Below are 13201 nucleotides of genomic sequence, written 5' to 3'. Positions count from 1 at the left end.
GATATTTTGCGGTGATTATGTATTGACAACGTTCAATGAATACATAAACAAACAATGCATCCAGAAAGGATCAGTGTGTGTGTACCCTGTCCCTGCATGCTGAATAGCAGGGCTGGTTCTGCTGCTCCAGTCTGTAATGGACTGAATCATCTGGCAGGGAGACGCCAACCCACAGATCTACAGGAAATGTGCTGCTTGGCAGCAGTGTGAAACATGCCTGGATGTACAATAAGCTAGTGAGGTAGGTTCATCTCTCTCAGCTACTACCCTCACTTCTCCTTCTCTTGCAACCTTGTGCTCTCTCCTATTTCTCTCTCTTGTTTTCTTTATCCCTCCCTCACGATCCCTCTCCTTCTCATGCGCAGACAACCAGACAGTAATCCAGTCTGATAACCCCCGTGCTGTAGATTTGTGTGACATCACATGTTCTACAGAGTGAGGTGGATCGCAGAGACAGAGAGAAAATAAGCCCTGATCCACCCTGCTCTCTGCAGCAGCTCACCTCCGTGCCAACTTCAGCCTGAGCCACTGAGGTTAGAGGTCACGGCATTATATTACCACACAGCATCAAGGCCTGAGCAGCCGAGCACAGAGCCCAAGCACGGAGTATACAGGCCACACACGCTCTTCATTCTCACAGGGTGGTCAGGGCAACTCCCTGGGCGCTGGAGACATACAGTATGTGCAGGAGGAGGTGTGTTGTATTTACTGCTGCCTATCTGGATGTCCATGATTCTGTCTGTATTGCTGCTGGTCTGTATTAGCTGGTGCAAAGACAGGAAATCAATAAATGCACAAATCTGAAGTGTTTGAACCGCAGTAAAGGGATTGTCATACGCAGTTAGTATTAAGAGAACTGGTTTACTTGCTCTGCGGCAGTTCTGTAGACAAATGCAACAACTATTTTCAACCAAACATGCACCCATGACCTCGTTTCAAATCCATAAAAATACAATGTTGTTTAGCATATAGATAAAACACACTAGAATGGCCTCTAAGGACTAATAAAATAAGTGTATTCTATCCTAATGAACTACCTCTCCTCTGCTTCAGGCCCCCTCTGCTCTTTTTTTGTCTTAGTTATTTTAAGCATTTTCTCTCGAGGGCTGGAGGTGCACGCGGAGGATGTTGTACAACGAGCTCCCCCAATTGGGATCCTAACAAACGTGGACTGACTGGAGTTATTCTGGGTCTGGAAGCTCTAACAGTGCATCTTCCACACATACCTCCCCCACTAACACAGGTCCTATCTATTGGCCTACCCTCTGTACTCTTACCTGCTTACAGCTGCACTCAAAGACACAGTGGAGGAGACAAGACCTACAGTACAGCCAGGACATAAACACCCTGTCATCATCATCTTTACACACGCTACCAAAGCAGCAAGGATGGAGCTCTCATTCTATGACTCTCTGGCACCATCTGCTGGCCAGCCTGCTTCAACTCTATTCTGCTGGCCAGCCTGCTTCAACTCTATTCTGCTGGCCAGCCTGCTTCAACTCTATTCTGCTGGCCAGCCTGCTTCAACTCTATTCTGCTGGCCAGCCTGCTTCAACTCTATTCTGCTGGCCAGCCTGCTTCAACTCTATTCTGCTGGCCAGCCTGCTTCAACTCTATTCTGCTGGCCAGCCTGCTTCAACTCTATTCTGCTGGCCAGCCTGCTTCAACTCTATTCTGCTGGCCAGCCTGCTTCAAATCTATTTAGGCGCAAGAAGCACCAAAACAGACACAATCTTGGAAATAAGTTTCATTCGATTTTAAAATGAGTAGGAAATGATTGCACACATGTGTGTGAAGAGTGAGAGGTGTGAAAATGGTACAGTACCTCGAAGCCCACCACCCACATTATGAGCTGTGTCTCTGACTCTGGGAAGTAGGACTTGACTTGGGGGGACATGCCAATCAAGGCACAGTTGGTCACCACGGCGATCACACTCATGGCCTCAAAGGCAAGCTGGAAGAAAAGAAAACACAGGAACTTTCCCCTCTGACTGGTCTCCCTTTCCTTCCTATCCACCACAGTTCAAAACAATCATCACAGTTAGACATTAACCTTTTTATCCTTGAAAACTTATCTCCTTTAATTATCAAATAAAGTCAATCAAACCAACCAACCACACTAAATGTACTATAGAGAACTAAACAGAGTAGAAAGAGCTATTAGGTCAGCCTTACCTGCCACACCCCTATATTGGCTGCAGGCTCAGAGAAGGGTCTTTTGAACACCTTGCACATCTTGAAGGCATCCGAGTAGACCTCTGTGACGTTGTTGAGCACCACCAGCACCGCGGCCAGAGGGTAGACACAGGAGAACAGACTGACATAGCCAAACAGCAGGAACAGCTCCAGGTAGTCATCAAATGTTCCCTGAATAGAACACAACAGAGTTTATACAGATTCATGAGGTTAGACTAGAGCATTACAATACCCACTTCAGCCACTGGACTCTTCATCTATGTCTGTCTAAACACTGCAGTAACATTTCACTTGATGGGGGTATTCTGTGTATAAGGAAAGCATAAAAGCATAACCAATCAAGACAGTGGTTAAGAGCGTTGGGCCAGAAACCGAAAGGTTACTGGTTCGAATCCCCAATCCGACTAGGTGAAAAATCTGTCGATGTGCCCTTGAGCAAGGAATGAACCCTAATTGCTCCTGTAAGTCGCTCTGGATGAGAGAGTCTGCTAAATGACTCAAATGTATTGTAAAGATACTGCAACGAACATGAAGGTATCATTCACATTCATCACAACCTTCCTAGTTACACATTCATTCCCCCATAACTTGAGTCCTGCAACTCACCAGGTAGGTGCTCATGTCTGCCTCCAGCTTGACCTGCTCAGAGAGGGGCAGCTCCTTGTCTTCCATGGTTTTTATCATCCTCTTATGGGCCTTCTTGTTTCTCCTCCTCTGGAGCCAGTAGGGCAGGAAGGCCTCCATGATCTGGTTCAGGATCTGAGACGTTATCAGCAGCGTGGCCAGACTCTGAAAGGAAATTAAAGAGGATATTGATAGTAGATAGTAGTAGCATCAGTAGTATGAGTAGCAGCAGTAGTGTGAGTAGTAGTAGTAGTATGAGTAGCAGCAGTAGTATGAGTAGCAGCAGTAGTATGAGTAGCAGCAGTAGTATGAGTAGCAGCAGCAGTATGAGTAGCAGCAGCAGTATGAGTAGCAGTAGTATGAGTAGCATCAGTAGTATGAGTAGTAGCAGTAGTATGAGTAGTAGCAGTAGTAACAGTAGCAGTAGTATGAGTAGCAGCAGTAGTATGAGTAGTAGCAGTAGTATGAGTAGCAGCAGCAGTATGAGTAGTAGCAGTAGTATGAGTAGTAGCAGTAGTATGAGTAGCAGTAGTATGAGTAGCATCAGTAGTATGAGTAGCAGCAGTAGTATGAGTAGTAGCAGTAGTATGAGTAGTAGTATGAGTAGCAGCAGCAGTATGAGTAGTAGCAGCAGTAGTATGAGTAGCAGCAGTAGTATGAGTAGTAGTATGAGTAGCAGCAGCAGTATGAGTAGTAGCAGTAGTATGAGTAGTAGTATGAGTAGCAGCAGTAGTATGAGTAGTAGTATGAGTAGCAGCAGCAGTATGAGTAGTAGCAGTAGTATGAGTAGCAGCAGTAGTATGAGTAGTAGTATGAGTAGCAGCAGCAGTATGAGTAGTAGCAGTAGTATGAGTAGTAGTATGAGTAGCAGCAGCAGTATGAGTAGTAGTATGAGTAGCAGCAGCAGTATGAGTAGCAGCAGTAGTATGAGTAGTAGTATGAGTAGCAGCAGTAGTATGAGTAGTAGTATGAGTAGCAGCAGTAGTATGAGTAGTAGTATGAGTAGCAGCAGTAGTATGAGTAGTAGTATGAGTAGCAGCAGTAGTATGAGTAGCAGCAGTAGTATGAGTAGCAGCAGTAGTATGAGTAGCAGCAGTAGTATGAGTAGCAGCAGTAGTATGAGTAGCAGCAGTAGTATGAGTAGCAGCAGTAGTATGATTAGTATGAGTAGTAGCAGTAGTAACAGTAGCAGTAGTATGAGTAGTAGCAGTAGTATGAGTAGTAGCAGTAGTAACAGTAGTAACAGTAGCAGTAGTATGAGTAGCAGCAGTAGTATGAGTAGTAGTATGAGTAGCAGCAGCAGTATGAGTAGTAGCAGTAGTATGAGTAGCAGCAGTAGTATGAGTAGCAGCAGTAGTATGAGTAGCAGCAGTAGTATGAGTAGTAGCAGCAGTAGTATGAGTAGCAGCAGCAGTAGTATGAGTAGCAGCAGTAGTATGAGTAGCAGTAGTATGAGTAGTAGCAGCAGCAGTAGTAGCATTGGTACCAATAGCAGTAGCAGAGTAAGTAGTAGCAGCACCAATAGCAGTAGTTGCAGTAGCAGCAACAGCAGAAATAGTAGTCTCTCTCTCTCTCTCCCCCTCTCCCTAGGACCATGCCTCAGGACTACCTGGCATGATGACTCCTTGCTGTCCCCAGTCCACCTGGCCGTGCTGGTGCTCATGCTGCTATGGAACCCTGACCTGTTCACCGGACGTGCTACCTGTCCCAGACCTGCTGTTTTCAACTCTCTAGAGACAGCAGGAGCAGTAGAGATACTCTGAGGGATCGGCTATGAAAAGCCAACTGACATTTACTCCTGAGGTGCTGACCTGTTGCACCCTCGAAAACCACTGTGATTATTATTAGTTGACCCTGCTGGTCATTTATGAACATTTGAACATCTTGGCCATGTTCTGTTATAATCTCCACCCGGCACAGCCAGAAGAGGACTGGCCACCCCTCATAGCCTAGATCCTCTCTAGGTTTATTCCTAGGTTCTGGCCTTTCTAGAGAGTTTTTCCTAGCCACTGTGCTTCTACACCTGCATTGCTTGCTGTTTGGGGTTTTAGGCTGGGTTTCTGTACAGCACTTTGTGACATCAGTTGATGTACGAAGGGCTTTATAAATACATTTGATTGATTGACAGCAGAAGCAGCAACAGAAGTAGCAGCAGGAACAGAAGTAGCAGCACCAGCAACAGAAGTAGCGGCAACAGAAGTAGCAGTAGCAGCAACAGAAGTAGCAGCAGTAGTAGCTGCAGTAAACAACTCTGGTTGCATCCCAAATGGTACACTTTTCCATTTACAATGCACTACTTTACACCAGGGCTCCTAGGGCTGTGGTCAAAAGTAGTCGACTATATAGGGAATAGGGTGCTATTTAGACAGAAAATGAAACACAATAACAGCATTGGGGATATTGCTAGTAGTGAGAGCCTTATATATCTATCGCTGTCTCTGTTGCTAGTGCCTCTAGCCGTCCATGTCTGGAATGATGGATCACTTGAATCGGAACATCTAAGGCCAAAGGCCAGTAGTGACCAATGATGTGTATCAACTCTGGATTGCTGATGCTTATGTATTGGCCATTTGAGAGGCTTTGAAGCCACCGGTTGGCCATATTGGCTCTCCCCAGTGGGAGCAGTCCTCTATAGGAATGAATGGAATTCTACAGTGTTGAAATTCAATAGGACAGAATTACATATATTTAAGATGTTTTGTTGTTGTAGTAGTAGTGGAGACAGTAACAATAGAACTAAAAATATATTATATATATACAAAGATTTTTTTTATATCTTTGTTTTGTTTTATGGTTTGCTAACATATAATATAAAATGATGCATTTGTGTCCGTAATAGAATATACATGTCAAAAACAAATGTAGACATTAACACATGCATTTCTATAGCTTCCAAAATCTTGTTTACAATGAAGGAGGGTTACCAAGATGGCTGCGTGGTGGCTTCAATACAGCGCCCCCTGTTAGTCATCCAGGGTATATAGACACATCATTGGTAGTGACCCACCTGTCTGAGAAGCACCATATCCTGCATCACAAAGGCAATGTAGAATAGGGAGGCAAAACAGTTGAAGAAGTTGAACTGGGGAGAGAAGATGACAAGTAAACTGTTAACAAAAGGATTTTCAAAATCAATTTTTAACTTGAAATGATCATGGAAACAAACCAATTTCATGTATGACTCACCACCAGTACTTTAAGGACCAGATGATTTTGAAATGTTGACTCAAGCCTGTGGTTTTCTAAAGCAAAAATAACATTGACTTCATATACAGTGTGTCTTCTATCAAGTCAACAACTCTCCCTACAGTCAGCAAAAGAACAAGAGGAACACAGGAAACACCACTGTAGCATTAAGACAATGTATTTTTAGCCTCAATGATTTGTGTGTTCTGTTGTTTTCTGCATTGTTAAAACAACATTGTATGTATTATAAAATATCAGCTAAAATGCATCCACCCACCCATCCACCCACCCATCCAATCCCACTCACCCCAGCCAGTGAGGAACTCTGCAGCATAGCGGTATATGAGGTTCATGATCTCTATAACCACAGCGTAGATAATACTGGGGATAAAAAGTAGCAGTCCTGTCCAGAAGGTAGGCTCCTCATCATGGATCATCAAGGCCCAGCCCTCCATGTCAAAGTAGATCATCATGACATACAGAGACAGGTAGAGGCACAGCAGCACAAAGGGAACAGACACCAGGTAGATCCTCAGCTGACGCTTGGCGTTTGAGTAGAGTGGCTCCGCCCGCCCCGTGACGGGGTTGACGCCCAAGACGCCGTGGAAGCCCGGCCTCGGCTCCTCGAAGGCTTTCTTCCTGCTCAGGGTGCCCCATCCGTACGCCAGCGAAGCGCTGAGGCGCTTCCACAACTCCAGGATCACCGTGCACCACACCAGGTTGAAGCCGGCGAACACCGTGAACTTGTCGTAGTTCTCCCAGTCGAAGAGGTAGTATGGTATGCCTATGAGGGCCATGGGGATCAGGGCCAAGGTGAAATACTCCAGGAAACCAAAGTAGAGTGCCATACCCTCACCAAAGTAGTGCCTGATGTCATCTGGATGGACCATGGGGAATCATGGGGAGGATTTAGTCACAAACAAGCTATTAGAAGGTTCTTAGAATGTTCCATGTCTTGTACATGGTGATAGCCTAATCATTGTATATACTCCAGTGAAGTTCATATTGAAAGAGATGGAGAACACTAAGATAATACTGTGTAGCCTTAGGATTCAAAGGGCAAAATGATCAAGCCATGGCAACTGTAACTTACCAAGAGGCTGGAAGGACAACTTGATCTTTTTGAACCAGGAAAAGGAAAGCCTTTTGAGTTCCTCCTTCTCATGCAGAGGGAAAACTTGGACAAGGATCCCCTTTGATTGCATTCTGCGTACTGAGATTACATTAAAAACAGAAGAGTCAGTCCATTCACCCCCCCCCCCCTCCAGTCTCCTGACGCTATTTGTCATGTGATTCTAGCCATCTTTATTAGATAAACATAATGAAACTTGAACTAGTGGCCCACGCCAGTGTTTCCCCAACTCCAGTACCTCCAACAGAACATGTTGTTACAGCCTCAGACAAACTCACCTGGTTTAACTCATTGAGGGCTTGATGATTAGTTGACAAGTTGAATCAGGTGTGTTTGTCTGGGACTACAATAACAAATGTATACTGTTGGGGGTACTGGAGAACCGGGGTTGGGAAAAGCTGGCCTATGCAGACCCATGCTCTTTTGGTGAGAGATAATTCCCGAGTTAAATTGCTTGAAGTGCTAAAAATGACTGAGAACATTGGCTACTTGAGAGCAATGAAAACAGTTGAGTTTGAACTGTTAACTTTCCTCATAATGAGAGAAAGCTTAGTTTTCTGAAACAATAACATACAGACAATGGTGGGGACCCACATATGTACTAGTATATTTGTATAAAAATAAAAAGCTTTAATTTCACGTCATTTCTTGACAAAATTATTTCCAAAACGTTGCATTATTTTTCTAAACAATTGGTTAAGCTGAATAGCAGTCTATCTGCTCAGCAAGAGCATTGACTCCTTATCTCGTATTTGAATAATCCACTGACATTTGCATATTTATTGTCCTTATTGCTGACTCTGATGGGGAGACAATGTGAGGATTATGTATGTTATGTTTCAAATATGGAATTGGCTTCAGACCTGGGTTCAAATAGTATTGGTTTTCATGTGTGCTGAACTTGACTGAGCCATACAGAAGATCTATACACCTGACTGACATCAGCATGATGGAAAAGGAACGGGGATTCATTGGGCCAGGTGATGTTTTTACACTTCTCAATTGTCCAGTATTGGTGATTGCATCCCCACTGGAGCTGCTGCTTGTCTTTAGCTGATAGGAGTGGAACCCAGTGTGGTTGTCTGCTGCAATAGCCTATCCATGACCAGGACCGACGAGTTGTGCCTTCCGAGATGACGTTCTGTGCCGTTATTTACCTGTTTGTGGCCCGCCTGTTAGCTTGTACGATTCTTGCTATTCTCCGTTGACCTCTCATCAACGAGCCGTTTTTACCCACAGGACTGATGCTGACTGGATGTTTTTTGTTTGTCGTACCATTCTCGGTAAACCCTTGACACTGTCATGCATGAAAATATACTGGAACCGGCACGCCTGGCACCGACGATCATACCACGCTCAGTCGCTTTGCCCATTCTAACGTTCAATCGATCAGTAACTGAATGCCTCGCTGCCTGTCTGCCTACTTTATATAGCAAGCCACGGCCACATGACTCACTGTCTGTAGGAGCGCACTATTTTGGTGAACGGAGTGGTGTACCTAATAAACTGCCGACAGCGTTAATGGCTCCGAGCTTCCCTAGCACAATGGAACCAATGGAATAGTCACAAAAGTCCAAACCCTGCCCATCTGGCATTCCAATCCAGGCAGCAGGCTCAGAGTATTTGAAAGAAAATGTATACTATTTGAACCTAGGTTTGATGACTGTGCACCCAGTGTTTCAGTGTGGCTGAGGTCATAGGGTCAGTGGTGTACTTACTGACTGACTTCCCTGGATACAGTTTCATCTTCGGATATCCAGGCACGTGGGCCTCATCCTTGGCCCTCAGGTTGTCCAGTTCATGTTTTATGATGTATTGACACTCTGCCATGCTCAGAAAACCATCCCCATCACCTGTAGTATAGAGACGCAGACAATTAACACAATTAATCACTTTACAATACAATAACGTGCTCTTACACTAGTGTAGTAATGATATTTATTTAAACAACACGCTGTATTTACATATCAATCTAATTATTGTATTGTAATTGTATTTGTATAGTAATATAGTTGTAATAATATAATACAGAACATTTAAAATACTATTCATCATCTATAGTACATTCACAGTTTACTATGTATGCATCACTAATGGCACCCTATGCGATAAGGAATAGGGGGCGCCATTTGTGACGTACTGTACCCTAGATTACCTTGGAACTCTTTGAAGTTGTGCTTGTTGGCATACGTGAAGCCTCTCATGGAGCCGTCGTTGAACTCCTTGAAGAGGCCCACGTCCTCAGCTCCCGTATAGAAGCCTTTGCCAGAGGCCCCCACCACATACACATTGGGGTTGTCCTTCTCCGTGCCCTGAGCCCCTGGAGTCAGCTGCTCCACCAGCAGCTCAGCCCCTAACACAGCAGAGGAATCAGGACAGGTATGAAGGCATCAATAGACTAGGTGTTCATCCCAAATTACACCCTATTCCCTTTATGGTGCACTACTTTTGACCAGGGCTCAGGTCAAAAGTAGTGCACTATGTAGGGAATAGGGTGCCATTTTGGGACGTAGCCTAGGACAACCATATTGTATCAACAGAGCCAGACTGACTGGTTAATAGATGCAGTAACTAAAAGGGACTATTGTACTGAACCGTGCTCTTTTCAGTGAGTATTTCACCATATAAGTAAGTGATAAGGTCAGCCTGCTTTGTTTTCACGTAGCTTATCACAGGTGGCATCAGGGCGCGTATTCATAAAGCATCTCACACTGGGAGTGCTGATCTAGGGTCAGTTTTGCTATTTAGATCATAATAATATTTTATAAACAGATCCTAGATCAGCAGTCCTACTCTGAGATGCTTTGTGGACACGGGCCCAGATATGTTATCGGATCAGTTTCGCTCACTTTCAGAGAGCACGATAGAGTGGAAGCCAAAAGAGAGGAAGCAGAGGCAATTTGAAAAGCGATGGAGAGAAGAATGTTTCAACTGTTGGGAAGCTTCAAATCTCTGTTCCCAATATACAGTAGGTAAGCTAAGCTCAATGTACTGTACCTCCATCTTGCTGCTTGTCTCTGACCCTCTTTAGTAACCATGCGATGGCTTCCTCTTTGGTTTCCGAAACCAACTCGATGACCACCAGAGGTGCAAATGTTGAGCCATCACTGTCATACAGTGACAAGCTTTTTTGCATTTTCCCCTCTCCCTGTGAAGCCTGGGGAGAGACAAGATAGGAAACAAATGAATTAAACATGACTGCCTACAAGGACCAAAATGACAAGGCCAGAATAGCATTCTTCAGTTTTGAACATCCAAGTATCGGTGTACAGTGACAATGTGTTTTACATAGCCTAAATACATAAACAACATTGGCTATTTAAATCTATAAAATATCAGTTTTTGCACATACAAATGTTGCTCTAGGTAACCAAATTATTTATTGCTCCTCTTGCAAATGTGAGTTGCAGCACCTTCACCTGGCCTAAAACAATCTTATATTACCTAACAAGGTGTGGTATGTTCAGGGGTTCAGCCTTGAGGCGTTTTACTAGTCTGAGTACCAGTCTCTTTAGCTAACATTCCACTCCTTGCCACTCCTTGTCATTGCCAAAAAAAGCTGGCCTTTCAGCAATCTCAACGTTCAATAGAGAAATAGTAATGGCGTCTTTTTGTATGCACTAACTCTGCCATAGCTCGCTGGACAACGCTTATGGGAAAACGAATGTAGTTTTGTAGGTTTTTGGGCTAAAGAGACTGGTCCGATTCAGACGGGTTGGGTTAAATGCAGAAGACAAATTTCAGTTGACTGGATTCAGTTGCACAACTAACTAACTTGGTATCCCCCTTTAACTTTCCCAGGCTAGCTTTTAGTCTGAAGTCGTTAACTTCTGAAGTTGCCTTCATATTCTAAATCTCCTTCTCTTTAAGTCATTCTTATGGCTTGGGTTCAGCCCAACTGATTGATATCATTCGACTGTTTACTTTAGACGTTGAATCACAACGGCTTAAAAAAAACAGATTTCCCATGTATTAAAGAGGTTCAAATGTAATTTGCTCCTAAATCTGATTTTGAATGTCAGCTAAGGCTGGCTAGTGACAGTGACAGCTAAGTGTTTTGGTGTGAGAGAGGGCGGGGCATGAACCGCACGTTCGTTGCAGTATCGATGGGTGTCTATAAACACTGTTACAGGGTATACTCATGATTGCTTTACTCTGAAGAAATGTGTTGAGCTTTGACGTAACATTGTCACGTACAACTGGGGAAACATTTGACGCAAATCGGAAAAGTAGATACCGGTAGGCCTTTTACATCAACAAATCTCTATAAACAAGGCTACTCACCACGTGCTTCGTTCGCTGGCGCAACAAGGTCCACTTTTAAAGGTTTCCCACAATGCCAAGTCGAAAATAAATACCTATTTCGAATCTTCTATTGTCTTGAGAAATCAGAAGAGTTGCTTGACTTCTGCCTCTCCACGTCACTGGCACTGACAGGCAAGCGCCGCTGTAGACTTCAGCCCGCAGTTATCACACCCACCAACGTGCTTTGCTGTGTGTGTAGGCCTACATAGCATAGAGATAGTTAGAGGACGCAACATTGTATCTGTCCTATTATGGCGTCTGTGAGAGCATGGGCAGTGTAGTCACTTTTGTTCTTCTGCTATTTCTATGAGATAGTAAACGAACTGACAGGGTGCATACTGCCACCTGGAGTGTGTTGTTTGAAAAGGTACAAAGCCAAGGTTGGTGATTGAATGCCACCTCCAGTTATGGAATGTTTGCTCACAAGTATAATTCATTGGCTGATCCCTCCTGATGATCTGGATGGAATTATGTGTTCATTCCTTAACCCATAAGAAGTCCCACCCCAATGAATACTTCAAAATATTATTAAAATAGTGAAAGTCTTCAAATGCGCTGCCCATGCTTAGACCGGTTTTTGGGCACTAGAGTCCTGTATCTATCTCTATGGAACAGAGGCAAGTAAATCACGAGAAGAACACTGTCAATGGGGCTTCCTCATTTGAATAGGATTCTAACACGTTTTTCTAGTAGAACAGGCATACGGCATATGTCTTTATTATGAAAAAAAATACAGTAGTTATAATGTTGACAATATTATTTTAACCTTTATTTAACTAGGAATGTCAATAAAGAACAAACTCTTATTTACAATGGGGAACAGCGGGTTAACTGCCTTGTTCAGGGGCAGAACGACAGATGTTTACCTAGTCTGCTCAGGGATTCGGTTACTGGTCCAACGCTCTAGTGGTTACCTGCCTTGTGGTTAGACTAAACCTCACTAGACAATCAGGTGAGGGTTATTATGATTATGGTCTTGCTCCCAGTATACAAGTATTGGTTCTTGTTAGTTTGGTTTGGCTAGTTTATTATTACTATTGAGGTTGTCATATAAAACACAGAATCCATAGCATTGTCTCTGATAAGAGCCTATCGAATACGACTACCAATTTTTGTGTAAATAATTGTATTTGACCATACCAGAGTTCATTTGTGGCGTGTGTGTGTGTATCTTCCGCAATATCACGTCCCACAGCGTCAGTAAAAAAAAGTCGCGTTCTTCTTTAGGGGTGTATTACTGAAACCGTTTACTTCAAACGGAAAACGTTTTGCAACGAAAACGAGACTTTATTGGTCAAGTTTATCAAAACTTGGGAGTTTATGTAGGTAGGTCCCTCCCATTCTCGTTCGCTCAGAGGAAGAGACGAAGTTTTAATTGTCCCAAAATCTGGCCACGAAAATAAACCAACTAAGTAAATCATTTTTTGTATGGAGGTCAATGAGTGACGAATTTAGTAAACAAAAATGGTAATTTCTCATTTCTACTTGACGCTTATTTTATTTAATAGGACGTTTCGTAAATCTTAGGTGCTATGTGTGTGTATATATATATATATAAGTGGACGCTTGTGGCAATTCGGAAAAAACGACTTTATATCTTAGTTGTGCCTGTTGTCAGAGCTTCTGTCTCCAGCCAAGGAGGACATACAGCAACACCTAGATATTCTCCGCAGATTCTGTCAGACCTGGGCCCTCCTGACAGTGAATCTCAGTAAGACATAAATAATGGTCCTATAAAGGTCCTGTTTCCAGGACCAT

General features: G+C 43.6%; 1 protein-coding gene across 1 annotated transcript in view; it reads right to left on the bottom strand.

Moving 5' to 3' along the window:
* Positions 1–12674, bottom strand: part of LOC118374735 (anoctamin-10) — a 46316-nt gene extending 33642 nt beyond the window's left edge. Inside the window, exons 1-12 of the mRNA XM_052511849.1 lie at positions 12584–12674; positions 11423–11644; positions 10136–10295; positions 9294–9491; positions 8857–8991; positions 7100–7219; positions 6314–6883; positions 6007–6062; positions 5828–5902; positions 2803–2985; positions 2176–2367; positions 1826–1954 (exon numbers count right to left, since the gene is read on the bottom strand). Of these exons, the coding sequence (XP_052367809.1) occupies positions 1826–1954; positions 2176–2367; positions 2803–2985; positions 5828–5902; positions 6007–6062; positions 6314–6883; positions 7100–7219; positions 8857–8991; positions 9294–9491; positions 10136–10274 (1797 nt within the window). The 5' untranslated portion in view covers positions 10275–10295; positions 11423–11644; positions 12584–12674. The remainder of the gene's footprint in view (positions 1–1825; positions 1955–2175; positions 2368–2802; positions 2986–5827; positions 5903–6006; positions 6063–6313; positions 6884–7099; positions 7220–8856; positions 8992–9293; positions 9492–10135; positions 10296–11422; positions 11645–12583) is intronic.
* Between the last annotated feature and the right edge of the window lie 527 nt (positions 12675–13201).

This window comes from Oncorhynchus keta, unplaced genomic scaffold (genome assembly GCF_023373465.1).
Source record: "Oncorhynchus keta strain PuntledgeMale-10-30-2019 unplaced genomic scaffold, Oket_V2 Un_contig_7609_pilon_pilon, whole genome shotgun sequence".
Lineage (NCBI taxonomy): Eukaryota > Metazoa > Chordata > Actinopteri > Salmoniformes > Salmonidae > Oncorhynchus > Oncorhynchus keta.
The sequence above is the reverse complement of the archived record's forward strand: the minus strand, read 5'-3'. Positions and strand labels throughout refer to the sequence as shown.